At 47.2% G+C, this 21,225-nt stretch overlaps 2 protein-coding genes and 16 non-coding genes across 18 annotated transcripts; all 18 read right to left on the minus strand.

Annotated features, from left to right (window-relative positions):
• Positions 1 to 827: 827 nt before the first annotated feature.
• Positions 828 to 946, minus strand: TRNAL-CAA (transfer RNA leucine (anticodon CAA)). Its single transcript has 2 exons — positions 909 to 946; positions 828 to 873 (listed from the first exon to the last, which is right to left on the minus strand). It is a non-coding gene; the product is annotated as a tRNA-Leu (tRNA).
• A 64-nt stretch (positions 947 to 1,010) lies between these two features.
• TRNAL-UAA (transfer RNA leucine (anticodon UAA)) lies at positions 1,011 to 1,129 on the minus strand. The gene is made up of 2 exons: positions 1,092 to 1,129; positions 1,011 to 1,056 (listed from the first exon to the last, which is right to left on the minus strand). It is a non-coding gene; the product is annotated as a tRNA-Leu (tRNA).
• Positions 1,130 to 1,557: 428 nt separating this feature from the next.
• Positions 1,558 to 1,676, minus strand: TRNAL-CAA (transfer RNA leucine (anticodon CAA)). Its single transcript has 2 exons — positions 1,639 to 1,676; positions 1,558 to 1,603 (listed from the first exon to the last, which is right to left on the minus strand). It is a non-coding gene; the product is annotated as a tRNA-Leu (tRNA).
• A 1,711-nt stretch (positions 1,677 to 3,387) lies between these two features.
• Positions 3,388 to 3,506, minus strand: TRNAL-CAA (transfer RNA leucine (anticodon CAA)). Its single transcript has 2 exons — positions 3,469 to 3,506; positions 3,388 to 3,433 (listed from the first exon to the last, which is right to left on the minus strand). It is a non-coding gene; the product is annotated as a tRNA-Leu (tRNA).
• Positions 3,507 to 4,298: 792 nt separating this feature from the next.
• Positions 4,299 to 4,417, minus strand: TRNAL-CAA (transfer RNA leucine (anticodon CAA)). Its single transcript has 2 exons — positions 4,380 to 4,417; positions 4,299 to 4,344 (listed from the first exon to the last, which is right to left on the minus strand). It is a non-coding gene; the product is annotated as a tRNA-Leu (tRNA).
• Positions 4,418 to 5,218: 801 nt separating this feature from the next.
• On the minus strand, positions 5,219 to 5,337 carry TRNAL-CAA (transfer RNA leucine (anticodon CAA)). Its single transcript has 2 exons — positions 5,300 to 5,337; positions 5,219 to 5,264 (listed from the first exon to the last, which is right to left on the minus strand). It is a non-coding gene; the product is annotated as a tRNA-Leu (tRNA).
• Positions 5,338 to 5,401: 64 nt separating this feature from the next.
• TRNAL-CAA (transfer RNA leucine (anticodon CAA)) lies at positions 5,402 to 5,520 on the minus strand. Its single transcript has 2 exons — positions 5,483 to 5,520; positions 5,402 to 5,447 (listed from the first exon to the last, which is right to left on the minus strand). It is a non-coding gene; the product is annotated as a tRNA-Leu (tRNA).
• A 2,255-nt stretch (positions 5,521 to 7,775) lies between these two features.
• TRNAL-UAA (transfer RNA leucine (anticodon UAA)) lies at positions 7,776 to 7,894 on the minus strand. The gene is made up of 2 exons: positions 7,857 to 7,894; positions 7,776 to 7,821 (listed from the first exon to the last, which is right to left on the minus strand). It is a non-coding gene; the product is annotated as a tRNA-Leu (tRNA).
• Positions 7,895 to 8,688: 794 nt separating this feature from the next.
• Positions 8,689 to 8,807, minus strand: TRNAL-CAA (transfer RNA leucine (anticodon CAA)). Its single transcript has 2 exons — positions 8,770 to 8,807; positions 8,689 to 8,734 (listed from the first exon to the last, which is right to left on the minus strand). It is a non-coding gene; the product is annotated as a tRNA-Leu (tRNA).
• An 801-nt stretch (positions 8,808 to 9,608) lies between these two features.
• On the minus strand, positions 9,609 to 9,727 carry TRNAL-CAA (transfer RNA leucine (anticodon CAA)). Its single transcript has 2 exons — positions 9,690 to 9,727; positions 9,609 to 9,654 (listed from the first exon to the last, which is right to left on the minus strand). It is a non-coding gene; the product is annotated as a tRNA-Leu (tRNA).
• Positions 9,728 to 9,790: 63 nt separating this feature from the next.
• TRNAL-CAA (transfer RNA leucine (anticodon CAA)) lies at positions 9,791 to 9,909 on the minus strand. Its single transcript has 2 exons — positions 9,872 to 9,909; positions 9,791 to 9,836 (listed from the first exon to the last, which is right to left on the minus strand). It is a non-coding gene; the product is annotated as a tRNA-Leu (tRNA).
• A 1,520-nt stretch (positions 9,910 to 11,429) lies between these two features.
• TRNAL-CAA (transfer RNA leucine (anticodon CAA)) lies at positions 11,430 to 11,548 on the minus strand. The gene is made up of 2 exons: positions 11,511 to 11,548; positions 11,430 to 11,475 (listed from the first exon to the last, which is right to left on the minus strand). It is a non-coding gene; the product is annotated as a tRNA-Leu (tRNA).
• A 433-nt stretch (positions 11,549 to 11,981) lies between these two features.
• Positions 11,982 to 12,100, minus strand: TRNAL-UAA (transfer RNA leucine (anticodon UAA)). The gene is made up of 2 exons: positions 12,063 to 12,100; positions 11,982 to 12,027 (listed from the first exon to the last, which is right to left on the minus strand). It is a non-coding gene; the product is annotated as a tRNA-Leu (tRNA).
• Positions 12,101 to 12,893: 793 nt separating this feature from the next.
• Positions 12,894 to 13,012, minus strand: TRNAL-CAA (transfer RNA leucine (anticodon CAA)). The gene is made up of 2 exons: positions 12,975 to 13,012; positions 12,894 to 12,939 (listed from the first exon to the last, which is right to left on the minus strand). It is a non-coding gene; the product is annotated as a tRNA-Leu (tRNA).
• A 64-nt stretch (positions 13,013 to 13,076) lies between these two features.
• Positions 13,077 to 13,195, minus strand: TRNAL-UAA (transfer RNA leucine (anticodon UAA)). The gene is made up of 2 exons: positions 13,158 to 13,195; positions 13,077 to 13,122 (listed from the first exon to the last, which is right to left on the minus strand). It is a non-coding gene; the product is annotated as a tRNA-Leu (tRNA).
• A 1,708-nt stretch (positions 13,196 to 14,903) lies between these two features.
• Positions 14,904 to 15,022, minus strand: TRNAL-CAA (transfer RNA leucine (anticodon CAA)). Its single transcript has 2 exons — positions 14,985 to 15,022; positions 14,904 to 14,949 (listed from the first exon to the last, which is right to left on the minus strand). It is a non-coding gene; the product is annotated as a tRNA-Leu (tRNA).
• A 284-nt stretch (positions 15,023 to 15,306) lies between these two features.
• On the minus strand, positions 15,307 to 16,315 carry LOC119164472 (uncharacterized). Its single transcript, XM_037416666.2, has one exon. It carries the CDS (start codon positions 16,313 to 16,315, stop codon positions 15,311 to 15,313), a length of 1,005 nt encoding a protein of 334 aa, XP_037272563.2. The 3' UTR covers positions 15,307 to 15,310.
• Positions 16,316 to 18,364: 2,049 nt separating this feature from the next.
• Positions 18,365 to 20,199, minus strand: LOC142786287 (uncharacterized). The gene has a single exon (XM_075883917.1). The coding sequence runs from the start codon at positions 20,197 to 20,199 to the stop codon at positions 18,934 to 18,936; it is 1,266 nt and encodes a 421-aa protein (XP_075740032.1). The 3' UTR covers positions 18,365 to 18,933.
• Between the last annotated feature and the right edge of the window lie 1,026 nt (positions 20,200 to 21,225).

The raw sequence follows: 21,225 nt of genomic DNA on the forward strand, positions 1-21,225 counted from the left end.
CTGGTGCCTTAGACAACTCGGCCGTTCTGATACAATATGTCAGCCCCAGAAAAAGAAGACGCTGACTCTGTGCTGGTAGTAAAGTAAAAAAAGAGTTTGTCTGAAGAGGGATTTGAACCCACGCCCACACACCTGGACCAGAAGCCTCGTTCAGCCCGTATCACTGAGCAAGGTTTCCCTTAAGTTTGGCGCCTTCGACCACTTGGCCATGCTGACACGATATATCAGCCCCAGCAAAAGAAGACACTGACTTTGTTCTGGTAGTAAAGTAAAAAAGTTTGTCAGAAGTGGGATTCACACCCACGCACACATACGTTGACCAGAAGCCTCGTTCAACTCGTATGACTGGGCACGGTTTCCCTTGAGACTAGCGCCTTCGACCACTCGGACATTCTGACACATTGTTTTAGTCCTAACCAAAAGAGACACGGGCTTTGTTCTTGTAGTAAAATAAAAAAGTTTGTCAGAAGTAGGATTCAAACCCACGCCCTCATACGTAGACCCGAAGCCTCGTTCACCCCGTATCACTGCGCAACGTTTACCTTGAGTCTGGCGCCTTAGACCACTCGGCCATTCTGATACAATATGTCAGCCTCAACAAAAGAAGATGCTGACTCTGTGCTGGTAGTAAAGTAAAAAGAATTGACGGAAGTGAGATTCGAACCCACGCACACATACGTAGACCAGAAACCTCGTTCAACTCGCATCACCGAGCAAGGTTTCCCTTCAGTCTGGCGCCTTAGACCACTCGGCCATTCTGATACAATATATCAGCCCCAGCAAAAGGAGACACTGACTTTGTTCTGTTAGTGAAGTAAAAAAAAGTTTGTCAGAAGTGGGATTCGAACCCACGCCCACATACGTGGACCAGAAGACTCGTTCAACCCGTATCACTGGGCAAGGTTTCCCTTGAGTCTGGCGCCTTAGACCACTTAGCCATTCTGACACGATACACCAGCCCCAGCAAACGAAGACACTGACCTCGTGCTGGTATTAAAGTAAAAAAAGTTTGTCAGAAGTGGGATTCGAACCCACGCACACATACGTGGACCAGAAGCCTCGTTACACTCGTATCACTGGGCATGGTTTCCCTTAAGTCTGGCGCCTTTGACTACTCGGCCATTCTGACACAATATTTCAGCCCAGCAAAAGGAGACACTGACTTTGTTCTGGTAGTAAAGTAAAAAAAGTTTGTCAGCATAGGATTCGAACCCACGCCCACATACGTTGACCAGAAGCCTCGTTCACCCCGTATCACTGCGCAACGTTTACCTTGAGTCTGGCGCCTTATACCACTCGGCCATTCTGATACGATATGTCAGCCTCAACAAAAGTAGACGCTGACTCTGTGCTGGTAGTAAAGTAAAAAAAATTGACGGATGTAAGATTCGAACCCACGCACACATACGTGGACCAGAAACCTCGTTCAACTCCCATCACCGAGCAAGGTTTCCCTTCAGTGTGGCGCCTTAGACAACTCGGCCATTCTGATACAATATATAAGCCCCAGCAAAAGGAGACACTGACTTTGTTCTGTTAGAGAAGTAAAAAAAAGTTTGTCAGAAGTGGGATTCGAACCCACGCCCACATACGTGGACCAGAAGCCTCGTTCAACCCTTATCACTGGGCAAGGTATCCCTTGAGTCTGGAGCCTTATACCACCCGGCCATTCTGACACGATATTTCAGCCCCAGCAAAAGGAGACACTGACATTGTGTTGGTAAAAAAGTAAAAAAAGAGCTTCTCAGAAGCGGGATTTGAATCCACGCCCACATACGTAGACCAGAAGCCTTGTTCAACCCGTATCACTGGACAAGGCTTCCCTAAAGTCTGGCGCCTTGGACCATTCGGCCATTCTGACACAATATTTCAGCCCAGCAAAAGGAGACACTGACTTTCTTCTGGTAGTAAAGTAAAAAAATTGTCAGAAGTGGGATTCGAACCCACGCACACATACGTGGACCAGAAGCCTCGTTCAACTCGTATCACTGGGCAAGGTTTCCCTTGAGTCTGGCGCCTTAGACCACGTGGCCATTCTGATACGATATGTCAGCCTCAGCAAATGAAGACGCTGACTCTGTGCTGGTAGTAAAGTAACAAAATTGACAGAAGTGGGATTCGAACCCATGCACACATACGTGGACCAGAAGCCTCGTTCAACTCGTATCACTGGGCAAGGTTTGCCTTGAGTCTGGCGCCTTAGACCACGTGGCCATTCTGATACGATATGTCAGCCCCAGCAAAAGAAGACGCTGACTTTATGCTCGTAGTTAAGTAAAAAAAGAGTTTGTCTGAAGTGGGATTCGAACCCACGCCCACATACGTGGACCAGAAGCCTCGTTTACCCGTATCACCGGGCAATGTTTCCCTTACGTCTGATGCCTTAGATTACTCGGCCGTTCTGACACGATATATAAGCTTCAGCAAAAGAAGACACTGACTTTGTTCTGGTAGTAAAGTAAACAAAAGTTTGTCAGAAGTGGTATTCGCACCCACGCACACATACGTTGACCAGAAGCCTCGTTCAACCCGTATCACTGCGCAAGGTTTACCTTGAGTCTGGCGCCATAGACCACTCGGCCATTCTGATTCGATATGTCAGCCTCAGCAAAAGAAGACACTGACTCTGTGCTGGTAGTAAAGTAAAAAAATTGACGGAAGTGAGATTCGAACCCACGCACACCTACGTGGACCAGAACCTTCCTTCAACTCGCATCACCGAGCAAGGTTTCCCTTCAGTCTGGCGCCTTAGACCACTCGGTCATTCTGATGCGATATATCAACCTCAGCAAAAGGAGACACTGACTTTGTTCTGTTAGTGAAGTAAAGGAAAGTTTGTCAGAAGTGGGATTCGAACCCACGTCCAAATACGTGGCCCAGAAGCCTCGTTCAACCAGTATTACTGGGCAAGGTTTCCCTTGAGTCTGGTGCCTTAGACCACTCAGCCAATCTGACACGATATATCAGCCGCCGCAAAAGAAGACACTGACTTCGTGCTGGTAGTAAAGTAAAAAAAGTTTGTCAGAATTGGGATTCGAACCCACGCACACATACATGGACCAGAAGCCTCGTTACAATCGTATCACTGGGCAACGTTTCCCTTAAGTCTGGAGCCTTAGACCACTCGGCCATTCTGATACGATATTTCAGCCCCAGCAAAAGGAGACACTGACTTTGTGCTGGTAGTAAAGTAAAAAAAAGAGCTTCTCAGAAGTGGGATTTCAACCCACGCCCACATACGTAGACCAGAAGCCTCGTTCAACCCGTATCACTGGGGCAAGGTTTCCCTTAAGTCTGGCGCCTTGGACCACTCGGCCATTCTAACACGATATTTCAGCTCAGCGAAAGGAGACACTGACTTTCTTCTGGTAGTAGATTAAAAAATTTTGTCAGAAGTGGGATTCGAACCCACGCACACATACGTGGACAAGAATCCTCGTTCAACTCGTATGACTGGGCAAGGTTTCCCTTGAGTCTAGCACCTTCGACCACTCGGCCATTCTGACACAATATTTCAGCCCAGCAAAAGGAGACACTGACTTTGTGCTGGTAGTAAATTAAAAAAATAGACAGAAGTGAGATTTGAACCCGCGCACACATACGTGGACCAGAAGCCTCGTTACACCCATATCACTGGGCAAGGTTTCCCTTGAGTCTGGCGCCTTAGACCACGTGGCCATTCTGATACGATATGTCAGCCCCAGCAAATGAAGACGCTGACTTTGTGCTGGTAGTAAAGTAAAAAAATTGACAGAAGTGGGATTCGAACCCATGCACACATACGTGGACCAGAAGCCTCGTTCAACTCGTATCACTGGGCAAGGTTTCCCTTGAGTCTGGCGCCTTAGACCACGTGGCCATTCTGATACGATATATCAGCCCCAGCAAAAGAAGACGCTGAATTTATGCTCGTAGTAAAGTAAAAAAAGAGTTTGTCTAAAGTGGGATTTGAACCCACGCCCACAGACCTGGACCAGAAGCCTCGTTCAACCCGTATCACTGCGCAAGGTGTACCTTGAGTCTGGCGCCATAGACCACTCGGCCATTCTGATACGATATGTCAGCCTCAGCAAAAGAAGACGCTGACTCTGTGCTGGTAGTAAAGTGAAAAAATTGACGGAAGTGAGATTCGAAGCCACGCACACCTACGTGGACCAGAAGCTTCCTTCAACTCGCATCACCGAGCAAGGTTTCCCTTCAGTCTGGCGCCTTAGACCACTCGGTCATTCTGATGCGATATATCAACCCCAGCAAAAGGAGACACTGACTTTGTTCTGTTAGTGAAGTAAAGGAAAGTTTGTCAGAAGTGGGATTCGAACCCACGTCCAAATACGTGGCCCAGAAGCCTCGTTCAACTCGTATCACTGGGCAAGGTTTCCCTTGAGTCTGGCGCCTTAGACCACTCGGCCAATCTGACACGATATATCAGCCGCCGCAAAAGAAGACACTGACATCGTGCTGGTAGTAAAGTAAAAAAAGTTTGTCAGAATTGGGATTCGAACCCACGCACACATACATGGACCAGAAGCCTCGTTACAATCGTATTACTGGGCAAGGTTTCCCTTGAGTCTGGAGCCTTAGACCACTCGGCCACTCTGATACGATATTTCAGCCCCAGCGAAAGGGGACACTGACTTTGTGCTGGCAGTAAAGTAAAAAAAAGAGCTTCTCAGAAGTGGGATTTCAACCCACGCCCACATACGTAGACCAGAAGCCTCGTTCAACCCGTATCACTGGGGCAAGGTTTCCCTTAAGTCTGGCGCCTTGGACCACTCGGCCATTCTAACACGATATTTCAGCCCAGCAAAAGGAGACACTGACTTTCTTCTGGTAGTAGATTAAAAAAAATAGACAGAACTGAGATTCGAACCCACGAACACATACGTGGACCAGAAGCCTCGTGCAACTCGCATCACCGGGCAAGGTTTCCCTTCAGACTGGCGCCTTAGACCACTCAGCCATTCGGACACGATATATCGGCCCAGCAAAAGGAGACACTGACTTTGTTCTGTTAGTGAAGTAAAAAAAAGTTTGTCAGAAGAGGGATTCGAACCCACGCACACATACGTGGACCAGAAGCCTCGTTCAACTCGTATCACTCGGCAAGGTTTCCCTTGAGTCTGGCGCCTTAGACCACTCGGCCATTCTGATGAGATATATCAGCCCCAGCAAAAGATGACACTGACTTTATGCTCGTAATAAAGTAAAAAAAAGAGTTTGTCTGAAGTGGGATTTGAACCCACGCCCAAACACCTGGACCAGAAGCCTCGTTCAACCCGTATCACTGAGCAAGGTTTCCCTTGAGTCTGGCGCCTTAGACCACTCGGCCCTTCGGACACGACATATCAGCCCAGAAAAGGAGACACTGACATTGTTCTGGTAGTAAAGTAAAAAAAAAGATTGTCAGAAGTGGGATTCGAACCCACGCCCACATACGTGGACCAGAAGCCTCGTTCAACCCGTATCACTGGGCAAGGTTTCGCTTGAGTCTGGAGCCTTAGACCACTTGGCCGTTCTGACAGGATATTTCAGACCAGCAAAAGGAGACACTGACTTTGTGCTGGTAGTAAAGTAAAAAAAGAGCTTCTCAGAAGTGGGATTTCAACCCACGCCCACATACGTAGACCAGCAGCCTCGTTCAATCCGTATCACTGGGCAAACTTTCCCTTGAGTCTGGCGCCTTGGACCACTCGGCCATTCTGACACGATATTTCAGCCCAGCAAAAGGAGACACTGAATTTGTTCTGGTAGTAGATTAAAAATTTTGTCAGAAGTGGGATTTGAACCCGCGCACACATACGTGGACCAGAAGCCTCGTCACACTCATATCACTGGGCAAGGTTTCCCTTGAGTCTGGCGCCTTAGACCACGTGGCCATTCTGATACGATATGTCAGCCCCAGCAAATGAAGACGCTGACTCTGTGCTGGTAGTAAAGTAAAAAAATTGACAGAAGTGGGATTCGAACCCATGCACACATACGTGGACCAGAAGCCTCGTTCAACTCGTATCACTGGGCAAGGTTTCCCTTGAGTCTGGCGCCTTAGACCACGTGGCCATTCTGATACGATATATCAGCCCCAGCAAAAGAAGACGCTGAATTTATGGTCGTAGTAAAGTAAAAAAAGAGTTTGTCTGAAGTGGGATTTGAAACCACGCCCACAGACCTGGACCAGAAGCCTCGTTCAACCCGTATCACTGAGCAAGGTTTCCCTAAAGTCTGGCGCCTTCGACCACTCGGCCATGCTGACACGATATATCAGCCCCAGCAAAAGAAGACACTGACTTTGTTCTGGTAGTAAAGTAAAATAGTTTGTCAGAAGTGAGATTCACACCCACGCACACATACGTTGGCCAGAAGCCTCGTTCAACTCGTATGACTGGGCACGGTTTTCTTTGAGACTAGCGCCTTCGACCACTCGGACATTCTGACACATTGTTTTAGTCCTAACCAAAGGAGACACTGGCTTTGTTCTTGTAGAAAAATAAAAAAAATTGTCAGAAGTAGGGTTAAAACCCACGCCCTCATACGTAGACCAGAAGCCTCGTTCACACCGTATCACTGCGCAACGTTTACCTAGAGTCTGGCGCCTTAGAATACTCGGCCATTCTGGCACGATATTTCAGCCCAGCAAAAGGATACATTGACTTTCTTCTGGTAGTAAAGTAAAAAAATTGTCAGAAGTGGGATTCGAACCCACGCACACACACTTAAACCAGGAGCCTCGTTTAACCCGTATCACTGAGCAAGGTTTCCCTTAAGTCTTGCGCCTTCCACCACTCGGCCATGCTGACACAATATATCAGCCCCAGCAAAAAAAAACACTGACTTTATGCTGGTAGTAAAGTAAAAAAAAGATTGTCAGAAGTGGGATTCGAACACACGTCGACATACGTGGACCAAAGGCCTCGTTTAACCCGTATCACCGGGCAATGTTTCCCTAAGTCTGGAGCCTCAGACCACTCGGCCATTCTGACACGATATTTCAGCCCCAGCAAAAGGAGACACTGACTTTGTGCTGGTAGTAAAGTAAAAAAAATATGCCGGAAGTGAGATTCGAACCCACGCACACATACGTGGACCAGAAGCCTCGTTAAACTCGCGTCACCGCGCAAGGTTTCCCTTCAGTCTGGCGCCTTAGACCACTCGGCCATTCTGATACGATATATCAGCCCAAGCAAAAGGAGACACTGACTTTGTTCTAATAGTGAAGTAAAAAAATTTTTTCAGAAGTGGGATTCGAACCCACGCCCACATACGTAGACCAGAAGCCTTGTTCAACCCGTATCACTGGGCAAGGTTTCCCTTGAGTCTGGCACGTTAGACCACACGGCCATTCTGACACGATATATCAGCCCCAGCAAAAGAAGAGACTGACTTCGTGCTGGTAGTAAAGTAAAAAAAAGATTGTCAGAAGTGGAATTCCAACCCACGTCGACATACTTGGACCAAAAGCCTCGTTTAACACGTATCACCGGGAAATGTTTCCCTTAAGTCTGGTGCCTTAGACAACTCGGCCATTCTGACACGATATATAAGCAGCAGCAAAAGAAGACACTGACTTTGTTCTGGTAGTAAAGTAAAAAAGTTTAGCAGAAATGGGATTCGCACCCACGCACACATACGTGGACCAGAAGCCTCGTTGAAGTAGTATGACTGGGCACGGTTTCCCTTGAGTCTAGCGCCTTCGACCACTCGGCCATTCTGACACAATATTTCAGCCCAGCAAAAGGAGACACTGACTTTGTGCTGATAGCAAATAAAAAAAAAGAGTTTGTCAGAAGTGGGATTCGAACCCACGCCCACATACGTGGACCAGAAGCCTCGTTCAACCCGTACAACTGCGCAAAGTTTCCCTTAAGTCTGCCGCCTTAGACCACTCGGCCATTCTGATGCAATATGTCAGCCTCCGAAAAAGAAGGCGCTGACTCTGTGCTGGTAGTGAAGTAAAAAAATTGACAGAAGTGGGATTCGATCCCATGCACACATACGTGGACCAGAAGCCTCGTTCAACTCGTATCACTGGGCAAGGTTTGCCTTGAGTCTGGCGCCTTAGACCACGTGGCCATTCTGATACGATATGTCAGCCCCAGCAAAAGAAGACGCTGACTTTATGCTCGTAGTTAAGTAAAAAAAGAGTTTCTCTGAAGTGGGATTCGAACCCACGCCCACATACGTGGACCAGAAGCCTCGTTTACCCGTATCACCGGGCAATGTTTCCCTTAAGTCTGATGCCTTAGATTACTCGGCCAATCTGACACGATATATAAGCTTCAGCAAAAGAAGACACTGACTTTGTTCTGGTAGTAAAGTAAAAAAAGCTTGTCAGAAGTGGGATTAGCACCCACGCACACATACGTTGACCAGAAGCCTCGTTCAACCCGTATCACTGCGCAAGGTGTACCTTGAGTCTGGCGCCATAGACCACTCGGCCATTCTGACACGATATGTCAGCCTCAGCAAAAGAAGACGCTGACTCTGTGCTGGTAGTAAAGTGAAAAAATTGACGGAAGTGAGATTCGAAGCCACGCACACCTACGTGGACCAGAAGCTTCCTTCAACTCGCATCACCGAGCAAGGTTTCCCTTCAGTCTGGCGCCTTAGACCACTCGGTCATTCTGATGCGATATATCAACCCCAGCAAAAGGAGACACTGACTTTGTTCTGTTAGTGAAGTAAAGGAAAGTTTGTCAGAAGTGGGATTCGAACCCACGTCCAAATACGTGGCCCAGAAGCCTCGTTCAACCCGTATCACTGGGCAAGGTTTCCCTTGAGTCTGGCGCCTTAGACCACTCGGCCAATCTGACACGATATATCAGCCGCCGCAAAAGAAGACACTGACATCGTGCTGGTAGTAAAGTTAAAAAAGTTTGTCAGAATTGGGATTCGAACCCACGCACACATACATGGACCAGAAGCCTCGTTACAATCGTATTACTGGGCAAGGTTTCCCTTGAGTCTGGAGCCTTAGACCACTCGGCCACTCTGATACGATATTTCAGCCACAGCGAAAGGGGACACTGACTTTGTGCTGGTAGTAAAGTAAAAAAAAGAGCTTCTCAGAAGTGGGATTTCAACCCACGCCCACATACGTAGACCAGAAGCCTCGTTCAACCCGTATCACTGGGGCAAGGTTTCCCTTAAGTCTGGCGCCTTGGACCACTCGGCCATTGTAACACGATATTTCAGCCCAGCAAAAGGAGACACTGACTTTCTTCTGGTAGTAGATTAAAAAAAATAGACAGAACTGAGATTCGAACCCACGAACACATACGTGGACCAGAAGCCTCGTGCAACTCGCATCACCGGGCAAGGTTTCCCTTCAGACTGGCGCCTTAGACCACTCAGCCATTCGGACACGATATATCGGCCCAGCAAAAGGAGACACTGACTTTGTTCTGTTAGTGAAGTAAAAAAAGTTTGTCAGAAGAGGGATTCGAACCCACGCACACATACGTGGAGCAGAAGCCTCGTTCAACTCGTATCACTCGGCAAGGTTTCCCTTGAGTCTGGCGCCTTAGACCACTCGGCCATTCTGATGAGATATATCAGCCCCAGCAAAAGATGACACTGACTTTATGCTCGTAATAAAGTAAAAAAAAAGAGTTTGTCTGAAGTGGGATTTGAACCCACGCCCAAACACCTGGACCAGAAGCCTCGTTCAACCCGTATCACTGAGCAAGGTTTCCCTTGAGTCTGGCGCCTTAGACCACTCGGCCCTTCGGACACGACATATCAGCCCAGAAAAGGAGACACTGACATTGTTCTGGTAGTAAAGTAAAAAAAAGATTGTCAGAAGTGGGATTCGAACCCACGCCCACATACGTGGACCAGAAGCCTCGTTCAACCCGTATCACTGGGCAAGGTTTCGCTTGAGTCTGGAGCCTTAGACCACTCGGCCGTTCTGACAGGATATTTCAGACCAGCAAAAGGAGACACTGACTTTGTGCTGGTAGTAAAGTAAAAAAAGAGCTTCTCAGAAGTGGGATTTCAACCCACGCCCACATACGTAGACCAGCAGCCTCGTTCAATCCGTATCACTGGGCAAACTTTCCCTTGAGTCTGGCGCCTTGGACCACTCGGCCATTCTTACACGATATTTCAGCCCAGCAAAAGGAGACACTGAATTTGTTCTGGTAGTAGATTAAAAATTTTGTCAGAAGTGGGATTTGAACCCGCGCACACATACGTGGACCAGAAGCCTCGTCACACTCATATCACTGGGCAAGGTTTCCCTTGAGTCTGGCGCCTTAGACCACGTGGCCATTCTGATACGATATGTCAGCCCCAGCAAATGAAGACGCTGACTCTGTGCTGGTAGTAAAGTAAAAAAATTGACAGAAGTGGGATTCGAACCCATGCACACATACGTGGACCAGAAGCCTCGTTCAACTCGTATCACTGGGCAAGGTTTCCCTTGAGTCTGGCGCCTTAGACCACGTGGCCATTCTGATACGATATATCAGCCCCAGCAAAAGAAGACGCTGAATTTATGGTCGTAGTAAAGTAAAAAAAGAGTTTGTCTGAAGTGGGATTTGAACCCACGCCCACAGACCTGGACCAGAAGCCTCGTTCAACCCGTATCACTGAGCAAGGTTTCCCTAAAGTCTGGCGCCTTCGACCACTCGGCCATGCTGACACGATATATCAGCCCCAGCAAAAGAAGACACTGACTTTGTTCTGGTAGTAAAGTAAAATAGTTTGTCAGAAGTGAGATTCACACCCACGCACACATACGTTGGCCAGAAGCCTCGTTCAACTCGTATGACTGGGCACGGTTTTCCTTGAGACTAGCGCCTTCGACTACTCGGACATTCTGACACATTGTTTTAGTCCTAACCAAAGGAGACACTGGCTTTGTTCTTGTAGAAAAATAAAAAAAATTGTCAGAAGTAGGATTAAAACCCACGCCCTCATACGTAGACCAGAAGCCTCGTTCACCCCGTATCACTGCGCAACGTTTACCTAGAGTCTGGCGCCTTAGAATACTCGGCCATTCTGGCACGATATTTCAGCCCAGCAAAAGGAGACATTGACTTTCTTCTGGTAGTAAAGTAAAAAAATTGTCAGAAGTGGGATTCGAACACACGTCGACATACGTGGACCAAAGGCCTCGTTTAACCCGTATCACCGGGCAATGTTTCCCTAAGTCTGGAGCCTTAGACCACTCGGCCATTCTGACACGATATTTCAGCACCAGCAAAAGGAGACACTGACTTTGTGCTGGTAGTAAAGTAAAAAAAAATGCCGCAAGTGACATTCGAACCCACGCACACATACGTGGACCAGAAGCCTCGTTAAACTCGCGTCACCGCGCAAGGTTTCCCTTCAGTCTGGCGCCTTAGACCACTCGGCCATTCTGATACGCTATATCAGCCCAAGCAAAAGGAGACACTGACTTTGTTCTGTCAGTGAAGTAAAAAAAAGTTTGTCAGAAGTGGGATTCGAACCCACGCCCACATACGTAGACCAGAAGCCTTGTTCAACCCGTATCACTGGGCAAGGTTTCTCTTGAGTCTGGCACCTTAGACCATTCGGCCATTCTGACACGATATATCAGCCCCAGAAAAAAGAAGAGACTGACTTCGTGCTGGTAGTAAAGTAAAAAAAAGATTGTCAGAAGTGGAATTCCAACCCACGTCGACATACTTGGACCAAAGGCCTCGTTTAACACGTATCACCGGGAAATGTTTCCCTTAAGTCTGGTGCCTTAGACAACTCGGCCATTCTGACACGATATATAAGCAGCAGCAAAAGAAGACACTGACTTTGTTCTGGTAGTAAAGTAAAAAAGTTTGTCAGAAATGGGATTCGCACCCACGCACACATACGTGGACCAGAAGCCTCTTTGAAGTAGTATGACTGGGCACGGTTTCCCTTGAGTCTAGCGCCTTCGACCACTTGGCCATTCTGACACAATATTTCAGCCCAGCAAAAGAAGACACTGACTTTGTGCTGGTAGCAAATAAAAAAAAAGAGTTTGTCAGAAGTGGGATTCGAACCCACGCCCACATACGTGGACCAGAAGCCTCGTTCAACCCGTTCAACTGCGCAAAGTTTCCCTTAAGTCTGGCGCCTTAGACCACTCGGCCATTCTGACACGATATGTCAGCCTCAGCAAAAGAAGATGCTGACTCTGTGCTGGTAGTAAACAAAAACAAAATTGACAGAAGTCAGATTCGAACCCACGCACACTTACGTGGAACAAAAGCCTCGTTCAACTCGCATCACCGTGCAAGGTTTCCCTTCAGTCTGGCGCCTTAGACCACACAGCCATTCTGATACGATATGTCAGCCCCAGCAAAAAGAGACACTGACTTTGTTCTGTTAGTGAAGTAAAAAAAGTTTGTCAGAAGAGGGATTCGAACCCACGCCCACATACGTGGACCAGAAGCCTCGTTCAACTAGTATGACTGGGCACGGTTTCCCTTGAGTCTAGGCCCTTCGACCACTCGGCCATTCTGACACAATATTTCAGCCCAGCAAAAGGGGACACTGACTTTGTGCTGGTAATAAAAAAAAGAGTTTGTCAGAAGTGGGATTCGAACCCACGTCGACATACGTGGACCAAAGGCCTCGTTTAACCCGTATCACCGGGCAATATTTTCCTTAAGTCTGGTGCCTCAGACAACTCGGCCGTTCTGACACGATTTGCAAGCTCCAACAAAAAAAGACACTGACTTTGTTCTGGTAGTAAAGTAAAAAAAGTTTGTGAGAAGTGGGATTCGCACCCTCGCACACATACGTTGACCTGAAGCCTTGTTCAACTCGTATGACTGGGCACGGTTTCCATTGAGTCTGGAGCCTTAGACCACTCGGCCGTTCTGACAGGATATTTCAGCCCCAGCAAAAGGAGACACTGACTTTGGGCTGGTAGTAAAGTAAAAAAAGTTTGTCCGAAGTGGGATTCGAACCCACGCCCACATACGTGGACCAGAAGCCTCGTTCAAGCCGTATCACTGGGCAAGGTTTCCCTTGAGTCTGGCGCCTTAGACCACTCGGCCATTCTGACACGATATATCAGCCCCAGCAAAAGAAGAGACTGACTTCGTGCTGGCAGTAAAGTAAAAAAACTTTGTCAGAAGTGGGATTCGAACCCACGTACACATACGTGGACCAGAAGCCTCGTTACACTCGTATCACTGGGCAAGGTTTCCCTTAAGCCTGGCGCCTTCGACCACTCGGCCATTCTGACACAATATTTCAGCCCAGCAAAAGGAGACACTGACTTTGTTCTGGTAGTAAAGTAAAAAAAAGTTTGTCAGAATAGAATTCGAACCCACGCCCACATACGTGGACCAGAAGCCTCGTTCAACCCGTATCACTGGGCAAGGTTTCCCTTGAGTCTGGAGCCTTAGACCACTCGGCCATTGTGACACGATACTTCAGCCCCAGCAAAAGGAGACACTGACTTTAAGCTGGTAGTAAAGTAAAAAAATGCCGGAAGTGAGATTCGAACCCACGCACACATACGTGGACCAGAAGCCTCGTTAAACTCGCATCACCGCGCAAGGTTTCCCTTCAGTCTGGCGCCTAAGACCACTCGGCCATTCTGATACGATATATCAGCCGCAGCAAAAGAAGACACTGACTTCGTGCTGGTATTAAAGTAAAAAAATTGTCAGAAGTGGGATTCGAACCCACGCACACACACCTGGACCAGGAGCCTCGTTTAACCCGTATCACTGAGCAAGGTTTCCCTTAAGTCTGGCGCCTTCCACCGTTCGGCCATGCTGACACAATATATCAGCCCCAGCAAAAAAAACACTGACTTTATGCTGGTAGTAAAGTAAAAAAAAAGATTGTCAGAAGTGGGATTCGAACCCACGTCGACATACGTGGACCAAAGGCCTCGTTTAACCCGTATCACCGGGCAATGTTTCCCTAAGTCTGGAGCCTTAGACCACTCGGCCATTCAGACACGATATTTCAGCCCCAGCAAAAGGAGACACTGACTTTGTGCTGGTAGTAAAGTAAAAAAAAAATGCCGGAAGTGAGATTCGAACCCATGCACACATACGTGGACCAGAAGCCTCGTTAAACTCGCGTCACCGCGCAAGGTTTCCCTTCAGTCTGGCGCCTTAGACCACTCGGCCATTCTGATACGATATATCAGCCCAAGCAAAAGGAGACACTGACTTTGTTCTTTTAGTGAAGTAAAAAAAAGTTTGTCAGAAGTGGGATTCGAATCCACGCCCACATACGTAGACCAGAAGCCTTGTTCAACCCGTATCACTGGGCAAGGTTTCCCTTGAGTCTTGCACCTTAGACCACTCGGCCATTCTGACACGATATATCAGCCCCAGCAAAAGAAGAGACTGACTTCGTGCTGGTAGTAAAGTAAAAAAAAAGATTGTCAGAAGTGGAATTCCAACCCACCTCGACATACTTGGACCAAAGGCCTCGTTTAACCCGTATCACCGGGCAATGTTTCCCTTAAGTCTGGTGCCTTAGACAACTCGGCCATTCTGATACGATATGTCAGCCCCAGCAAAAGGAGACACTGACTTTGTTCTGTTAGTGAAGTAAAAAAAGTTTGTCAGAAGAGGGATTCGAACCCACGCCCACATACGTGGACCAGAAGCCTCGTTCAACTAGTATGACTGGGCACGGTTTCCTTTGAGTCTAGGACCTTCGACCACTCGGCCATTCTGCCACAATATTTCAGCCCAGCAAAAGGAGACACTGACTTTGTAATGGTAATAAATAAAAAAAGAGTTTGTCAGAAGTGGGATTCGAACCCACGTCGACATACGTGGACCAAAGGCCTCGTTTAACCCGTATCACCGGGCAATATTTCCCTTAAGTCTGGTGCCTCAGACAACTCGGCCGTTCTGACACGATTTGCAAGCTCCAACAAAAGAAGACACTGACTTTGTTCTGGTAGTAAAGTAAAAAAAGTTTGTCAGAAGTGGGATTCGAACCCACGCCCACATACGTTGACCAGAAGCCTCGTTCAACCCGTATCACTGGGCAAGGTTTCCTTTGAGTCTGGCGCCTTAGACCACTCGGCCATTCTGACACGATATGTCAGCCCCAGCAAAAGAACAGACTGACTTCGTGCTGGCAGTAAAGTAAAAAATTTTGTCAGAAGTTGGATTCGAACCCACGCACACATACGTGGACCAGAAGCCTCGTTACACTCGTATCACTGGGCAAGATTTCCCTTAAGCCTGGCGCCTTCGACCACTCGGCCATTCTGACTTTTTTTTTTTTTTCTTTATTGCCGGCTTCGCACAAAAGAAATACAATTTACGATCACATTTAAACAAGTTTAAAAAAACACCAGCCTGGCTGTGACTGGTTTCATTTAAAACTGCTTCATTGTAGCCAACACATTCAACAACGACACCCATTCGGGTCTTTCTTCTCTGGAAGATAACACGTCTCTTATGTATACAATACTTTCCGTGAAGTATTCATGCGCACATCGGGCATCTTTATCTACGTGTCTTACCGCCATTCTAGTTCGCCACACGCTGTGAAGCACAAGCAACATAAACATATCATAAGGCACACCATCCTCATTTTCTACAGCCAAGAATCTAATACCGTGTGGTGTGATAGGCAAGTCCTTTTTCAAAGTACGCTGCAGAATGTCCCACAGAAAAACAGCATCCCAGCAATCAAGAAAAATGTGGTTGACAGTCTCGGGTTTCTTACAGATAAGGCAGTCCATCGACCACGGAACAAAGAAACCCTTTTCTTGTAACCATGGTTTTACGGGCAATGTTCCGCTGTGCAGCTGAAAAAAAAATGTCTTTGCACTTGCGCGTACGGTCATCATTTTCACTCTCTTCAATACGTCACGTTCAGCACCAGCCTGGTATACTGATCTGTAGATAGGCTGAGGCAGCATTACGTCACGTAAATCTCTGTAAAGACGTTTTCTCTTTACAACAGATAAATATTCCATTGAAAATCTCACTTTCAGTATTTCATATGCCATTATAACTTCTCTTAAATATCCGCGTAGGTTACATTTCACAGGCATACTTGATACCACATAATCAGGAATCTTATTAGAAAGTACAATTTGTAGAAATGTTCTCACAAACGGATTACATTGGTCGCGTAAAAAAATATATCTAGACACAATTTGCTTGAGGAAGAGGTGAGCCAATCCTAAACCACCATTTCTTAGTGAATGAAATAAGTTTGTTCGACTCGTACGCTCCCAAACCGACCCCCATACAAACACAGCTAAGACTCGATGCAATTTCTGCACATTTGCTCTTGACATAAATAGGAACTGCAGAACATACCATACTTTGCAAACAATGAACCAATTGCATGCAGTCGCTCTAGAAAACATAGAAAGTTCCCTACCACCCCAGTTTCTTGTCCTCTCACGAGTGCTCTCACATATCTCTTTCCAGTAATCATCCGTGTTTTTATAATGCTGGAGGGGTACTCCGAGATACTTCGTCGGTACAAGTGACCAGTTCATATTTGCAAAGTTTTGTGGGGTGGTCTCCCAAGAACCATGCCACAAGCCTAGGCATTTGTCCCAGTTTACTGCACTGCCTGTCATCTTGCAAAAATAGGCCACATGACGTATCACTTCACTGACACTTTCCTTATCGCTACAAAACACGGCGATATCGTCAGCATATGTTAGCATTTTAACTTCACTGTTCATTAGCTGATACCCTTTTATTGTTTCATTGCTAATAATCTTCATGCAGAAAGGTTCCATATATATTGCAAATAATAAAGCCGAAATGGGATCACCTTGCCGCACACCGTTTGTCACTTGAAAGCTTTCAGTAAGTCGCCCATTAATTACAATACTCGTAAAGCACTCTCTATAGGCCATTTTTACCCCTTCCAAAATGACAGACCCTACATTAACATATTCTAATATCAAAAAAAGGATATCATGATTTACACGGTCAAAGGCTTTTTCCAGATCTAATTGCAACATTGCAACCTTGCCACCAAACACATCGCAGCTCTCCAGCACGCTTCTCGCTACATGAACATTTGTATTTATTGTGCGTCCTTTTATACCACAAGTCTGGTGTGGTCCAACTAGTATTTTCATCATCCTTTGCAACCTGCCTGCAAGAACCTTCATAAACACTTTATAGTCTGTGTTGGCTAAACTGATTGGTCGGTACGACTTGACGGACAATAATTTTTTGGGGTCGTCAGTTTTCGGTATGAGTATTACGTGCGTCTTTTTAAATGAGCCGGGCAGAACCTTTAATCTTATAGCCTCCGTGAAGACACGATGTAAGGCAACAGAAATAACACCTTTAAAAGTCTTGTACAATGCGGCACCAAATCCATCAGGTCCCGGTGCTTTGCCAGCCGCTAGGTCATCAATAGCCTTTTCTATTTCGGACACTTCAATCGCTATCTCCAGCTGCTCTCTCTCGTTATCAGAGAGCTTTGGTATCAAATGCAGAAACTGAGCCTCAAACCCTTCCTCTGCCTTCACTTTTCGGCCAAGTATGCCTCGGAAATATTCGACAAATACTTGCTCAATTGCTGTCGCTTCACGTACAATACCGCTATCAGTTGCAATCGCTTTGATTTCATTTCGCTTGGCGTATCTTTTTTCATCCCCAAGTGCACGCTTTGTTGGTGTTTCGCCGAGAGATAATTTTTCTGCACGTGCCCTTATCACCGCCCCTCTATATTTTTCAATGTCAATTGCCTCCAATTGGTTTTTCAACTGCCTTATTTCTTTTGTGTACTTTCCTGGCATTTTACTTTCTAGACTCAATGCGAAGTCTAACTGACATTGCAAATCTTTTTCTTTTTCCTTTTTGGCTCTATGTAACACACCGGATCTTTCTATGGCTTTCATCTTTGTCACCTCCTTAAAACGCTCCCAGGCTTCAATCACGTTCGCTTGAGGCTCAGCTAACATTTTGTTAATGGAATCCTGCACAGCTTCAACGAACAATTCATCTTTTAATAATAAGTCGTTTAATTTCCACACATCCCAGTTAAAGCGTGTCTTCTTCTGTTTATACCCTATAGTGAACATTACTAAACTGTGGTCACTGAAAGACACACTTTTTACTTCATAATTCGAACATACTCGCATTAACTCTACTGACACATAGGCTCTGTCTAGCCTCGCATGGCTTTCGTTCTGAAAATGTGTGAAGTGCTCTTCTGCAGAGAGCACATCACCAACATCTTCGAGATGACAATCTTGTACAATAGTGCAGAGTAGCGTTGCACTTTGGTCTTTTATGGCTGCTTTTTTTGCTCTGTCCTGAGGGTTGCAAACACAATTAAAGTCGCCGAGCATAATGACAATCCTGCCACAGCTAAGAAAAGTCTGTAAATTCTCAAACAATAATTTACGTTCAACTTCTTTGTTCGGTGCGTAAACACAGACAACTCGCCATTTTTTATTATTATATGTAAAATCGCAAACTATGAATCTCCCAGTACTAGACACAGTTACAGTCTCCTCAACTATACCAATAGAATTTTTAAGGAACAGTGCACAACCCGCCGACATTCCAACGGCATGAGACACACACACATCGTACCGGGCTCTAAAAGGGGACACCATTCGGTCAGTCTGATCTTGCCCTTCAACTTTTGTTTCCTGAATGGCAATAACATCGAGATCACGTTCCAGCATCAAACGACTTAATTGATACTGCCTTCGTCGAGCGGCAAGTCCCCTGACATTGAGAGTCGCAACTCTCAATTCTGCTTCGACGCTCATAGCCATTAGGACGTGAATGGCCGTCCAGGCCACATGGTTCTCACCTCTGATACTCCTTTATCACCATCAGGTCCAAGGTTCGATATGGTCTGATAGGTCCCCTTTCTTTTGATCACAAAAGTAGAGCGCCGCGCACGTTTCACGCAGCACATTATGCACACTTCACCACTGCGCTCCATTTGTTGGTGCTTCCGCCGGGTTAATACTTGTGTCACTTAATCCAGACCCCCACCTTACGGGGGCTTTTGATCTGAAGGGGGCCCCGCTGAAGGCCCCTTCTGTTGTTGATCTGTCAGTCGCTGATGCAATGCCTGCCGATTCGGCACTGGTTGCTGCTGCGGCAGTTGTGTCTGTTGCACCTGGGTTGGTGGGAGGTTCTCGGCTATTCGACGTTCGCTGAGGATGTTAGGTGCCGGTCTACGGCGCACGTTCATCGCCTTGGCCGGTGGTTCCTCCACTTCTTTCGTTGTAGCAGCCTTCTTGCCTTCCGCCTCTTCCCTGGGCCTTTTACATGTATTTGACGTGTCCATGTTTTCCGACATTTCTTCCTGTGCTGCAAGCGCCGTTATATCTTGTGTGTTCCTCGTGGATTGCACGTCTTTTGTAGAACCCTTGTCTTTGTTAGACGTCGTCTCAGCACCTGTGGGGCGTGGCGTAAGGGGCGTCAACTTGGGTTTCGGTTCCTCCCGACGCGCCCCTATCAGCTCTTCTGCTTCAGCCTCGTCCATGTGATGCTCGGAAAGTTCTTCGCCTCCCGCGGGCCCTGCTACACTTGCATATGTTCTCATACAGCCGCTCTCATTATGCCCAAAACGCCGACACACTGTACAACGTGGGGCTCGGCAATCCCTCCTAATATGACCTGTTCCGCGGCAACGCAGGCATAACGGTGCTCTTCCCGCGACGACAACTAGCGTGAGGTCTCCGGCAATCCGCAACTGATGTGGGAGGTCATCCACCGTGAGGCCAGCTTTGAGCCTGATGCTCACCACTCGCGTCGAAGAGCCTTTGTCGGTGCATCCGTACACGCGCCAGCGCTCTCGCACTATTTCGTTCACCTTGCCATAAGGAGCCAACGCTGCCCTCACCTCGTCGTCAGGAACGTTAAACAGTAGCCAGTGTATCTTCAGCTTCGTATCCTGGTGGTTAGGGTCGATAGTGATACAGCGCTGGTTCTTCACCACAATGTCCCCAGCAGCAAGTATTCTCTTCTTGCCCTCCTCGTCCTTGAAAGTGATGGCCCAAACATGATTCATTTGGTACGCCCCCAAGGCAGCAACCTCGGGAAGCAAAGCCAAACGAATAAGAGCGTCCCTGAAATCCTCGACGCGATACGGCCGCGCCTTGATATCAGCGTGCAAAAAGACAGTATGCAGCGTTGAATCATTTGATGGCAGTCGGGGCAAAATAATCTGATAATCCTGTGACGATTCGTCCATGTTCCTGGTACCACGACCGAGCTGGGCCGTTGATGCCGCTCCGATATCGCCGGAGCTCATGCCGCCACGTCCGTACACTACGGTGGCCGGAAGTGGAATCCCACTCGGCCATTCTGACACAATATTTCAGCCCAGCAAAAGGAGACACTGACTTTGTTCTGGTAGTAAAGTAAAAAAAAAGTGTGTCAGAATAGAATTCGAACCCACGCCCACATACGTGGACCAGAAGCCTCGTTCAACCCGTATCACTGGGCAAGGTTTCCCTTGAGTCTGGCGCCTTAGACCACTCGGCCATTCTGACACGATATATCAGCCCCAGCAAAAGAAGAGACTGACTTCGTGCTGGTAGTAAAGCAAAAAAAAAGATTGTCAGAAGTGGGATTCCAACCCACGTCGACATACTTGGACCAAAGGCCTCCTTTAAACCGTATCACCGGGCAATGTTTCCCTTAAGTCTGGTGCCTTAGACAACTCGGCCGTTCTGACACGATATATAAGCTGCAGCAAAAGAAGACACTGACTTTGTTCTGGTAGTAAAGTAAAAAAGTTTGTCAGAAGTGGGATTCGCACCCACGCACACATACGTGGACCAGAAGCCTCGTTCAACTAGTATGACTGGGCACGGTTTCCCTTGAGTCTAGGACCTTCGACCACTCGGCCATTCTGACACAATATTTCAGCCCAGCAAAAGGAGACACTGACTTTGCGCTGGTAATAAATAAAAAAAAGAGTTTGTGAGAAGTGGGATTCGAACCCACGTCGACATACATGGACCGACCAAAGGCCTCGTTTAACCCGTATCACCGGGCATTATTTCCCTTAAGTCTGGTGCCTCAGACAACTCGGCAGTTCTGACACGATTTGCAAGCTCCAACAAAAAAAGACACTGACTTTGTTCTGGTAGTAAAGTTAAAAAAGCTTGTCAGAAGTGGGATTCGCACCCACGCACACATACGTTGACCTGAAGCCTCGTTCGACTCGTATGACTGGGCACGGTTTCCATTGAGTCTGGAGCCTTAGACCACTCGTCCGTTCTGACAGGATATTTCAGCCCCAGCAAAAGGAGACACTGACTTTGGGCTGGTA

Source organism: Rhipicephalus microplus, chromosome 2 (genome assembly GCF_043290135.1).
Source record: "Rhipicephalus microplus isolate Deutch F79 chromosome 2, USDA_Rmic, whole genome shotgun sequence".
Lineage (NCBI taxonomy): Eukaryota > Metazoa > Arthropoda > Arachnida > Ixodida > Ixodidae > Rhipicephalus > Rhipicephalus microplus.

Coding starts and splice junctions, on each gene's coding strand:
- LOC142786287 (XM_075883917.1), bottom strand. CDS start 20,199: ATGAGCTCCGGCGATATCGGAGCGGCATCAACGGCCCAGCTCGGTCGT.
- LOC119164472 (XM_037416666.2), bottom strand. CDS start 16,315: ATGTTTTCTAGAGCGACTGCATGCAATTGGTTCATTGTTTGCAAAGTA.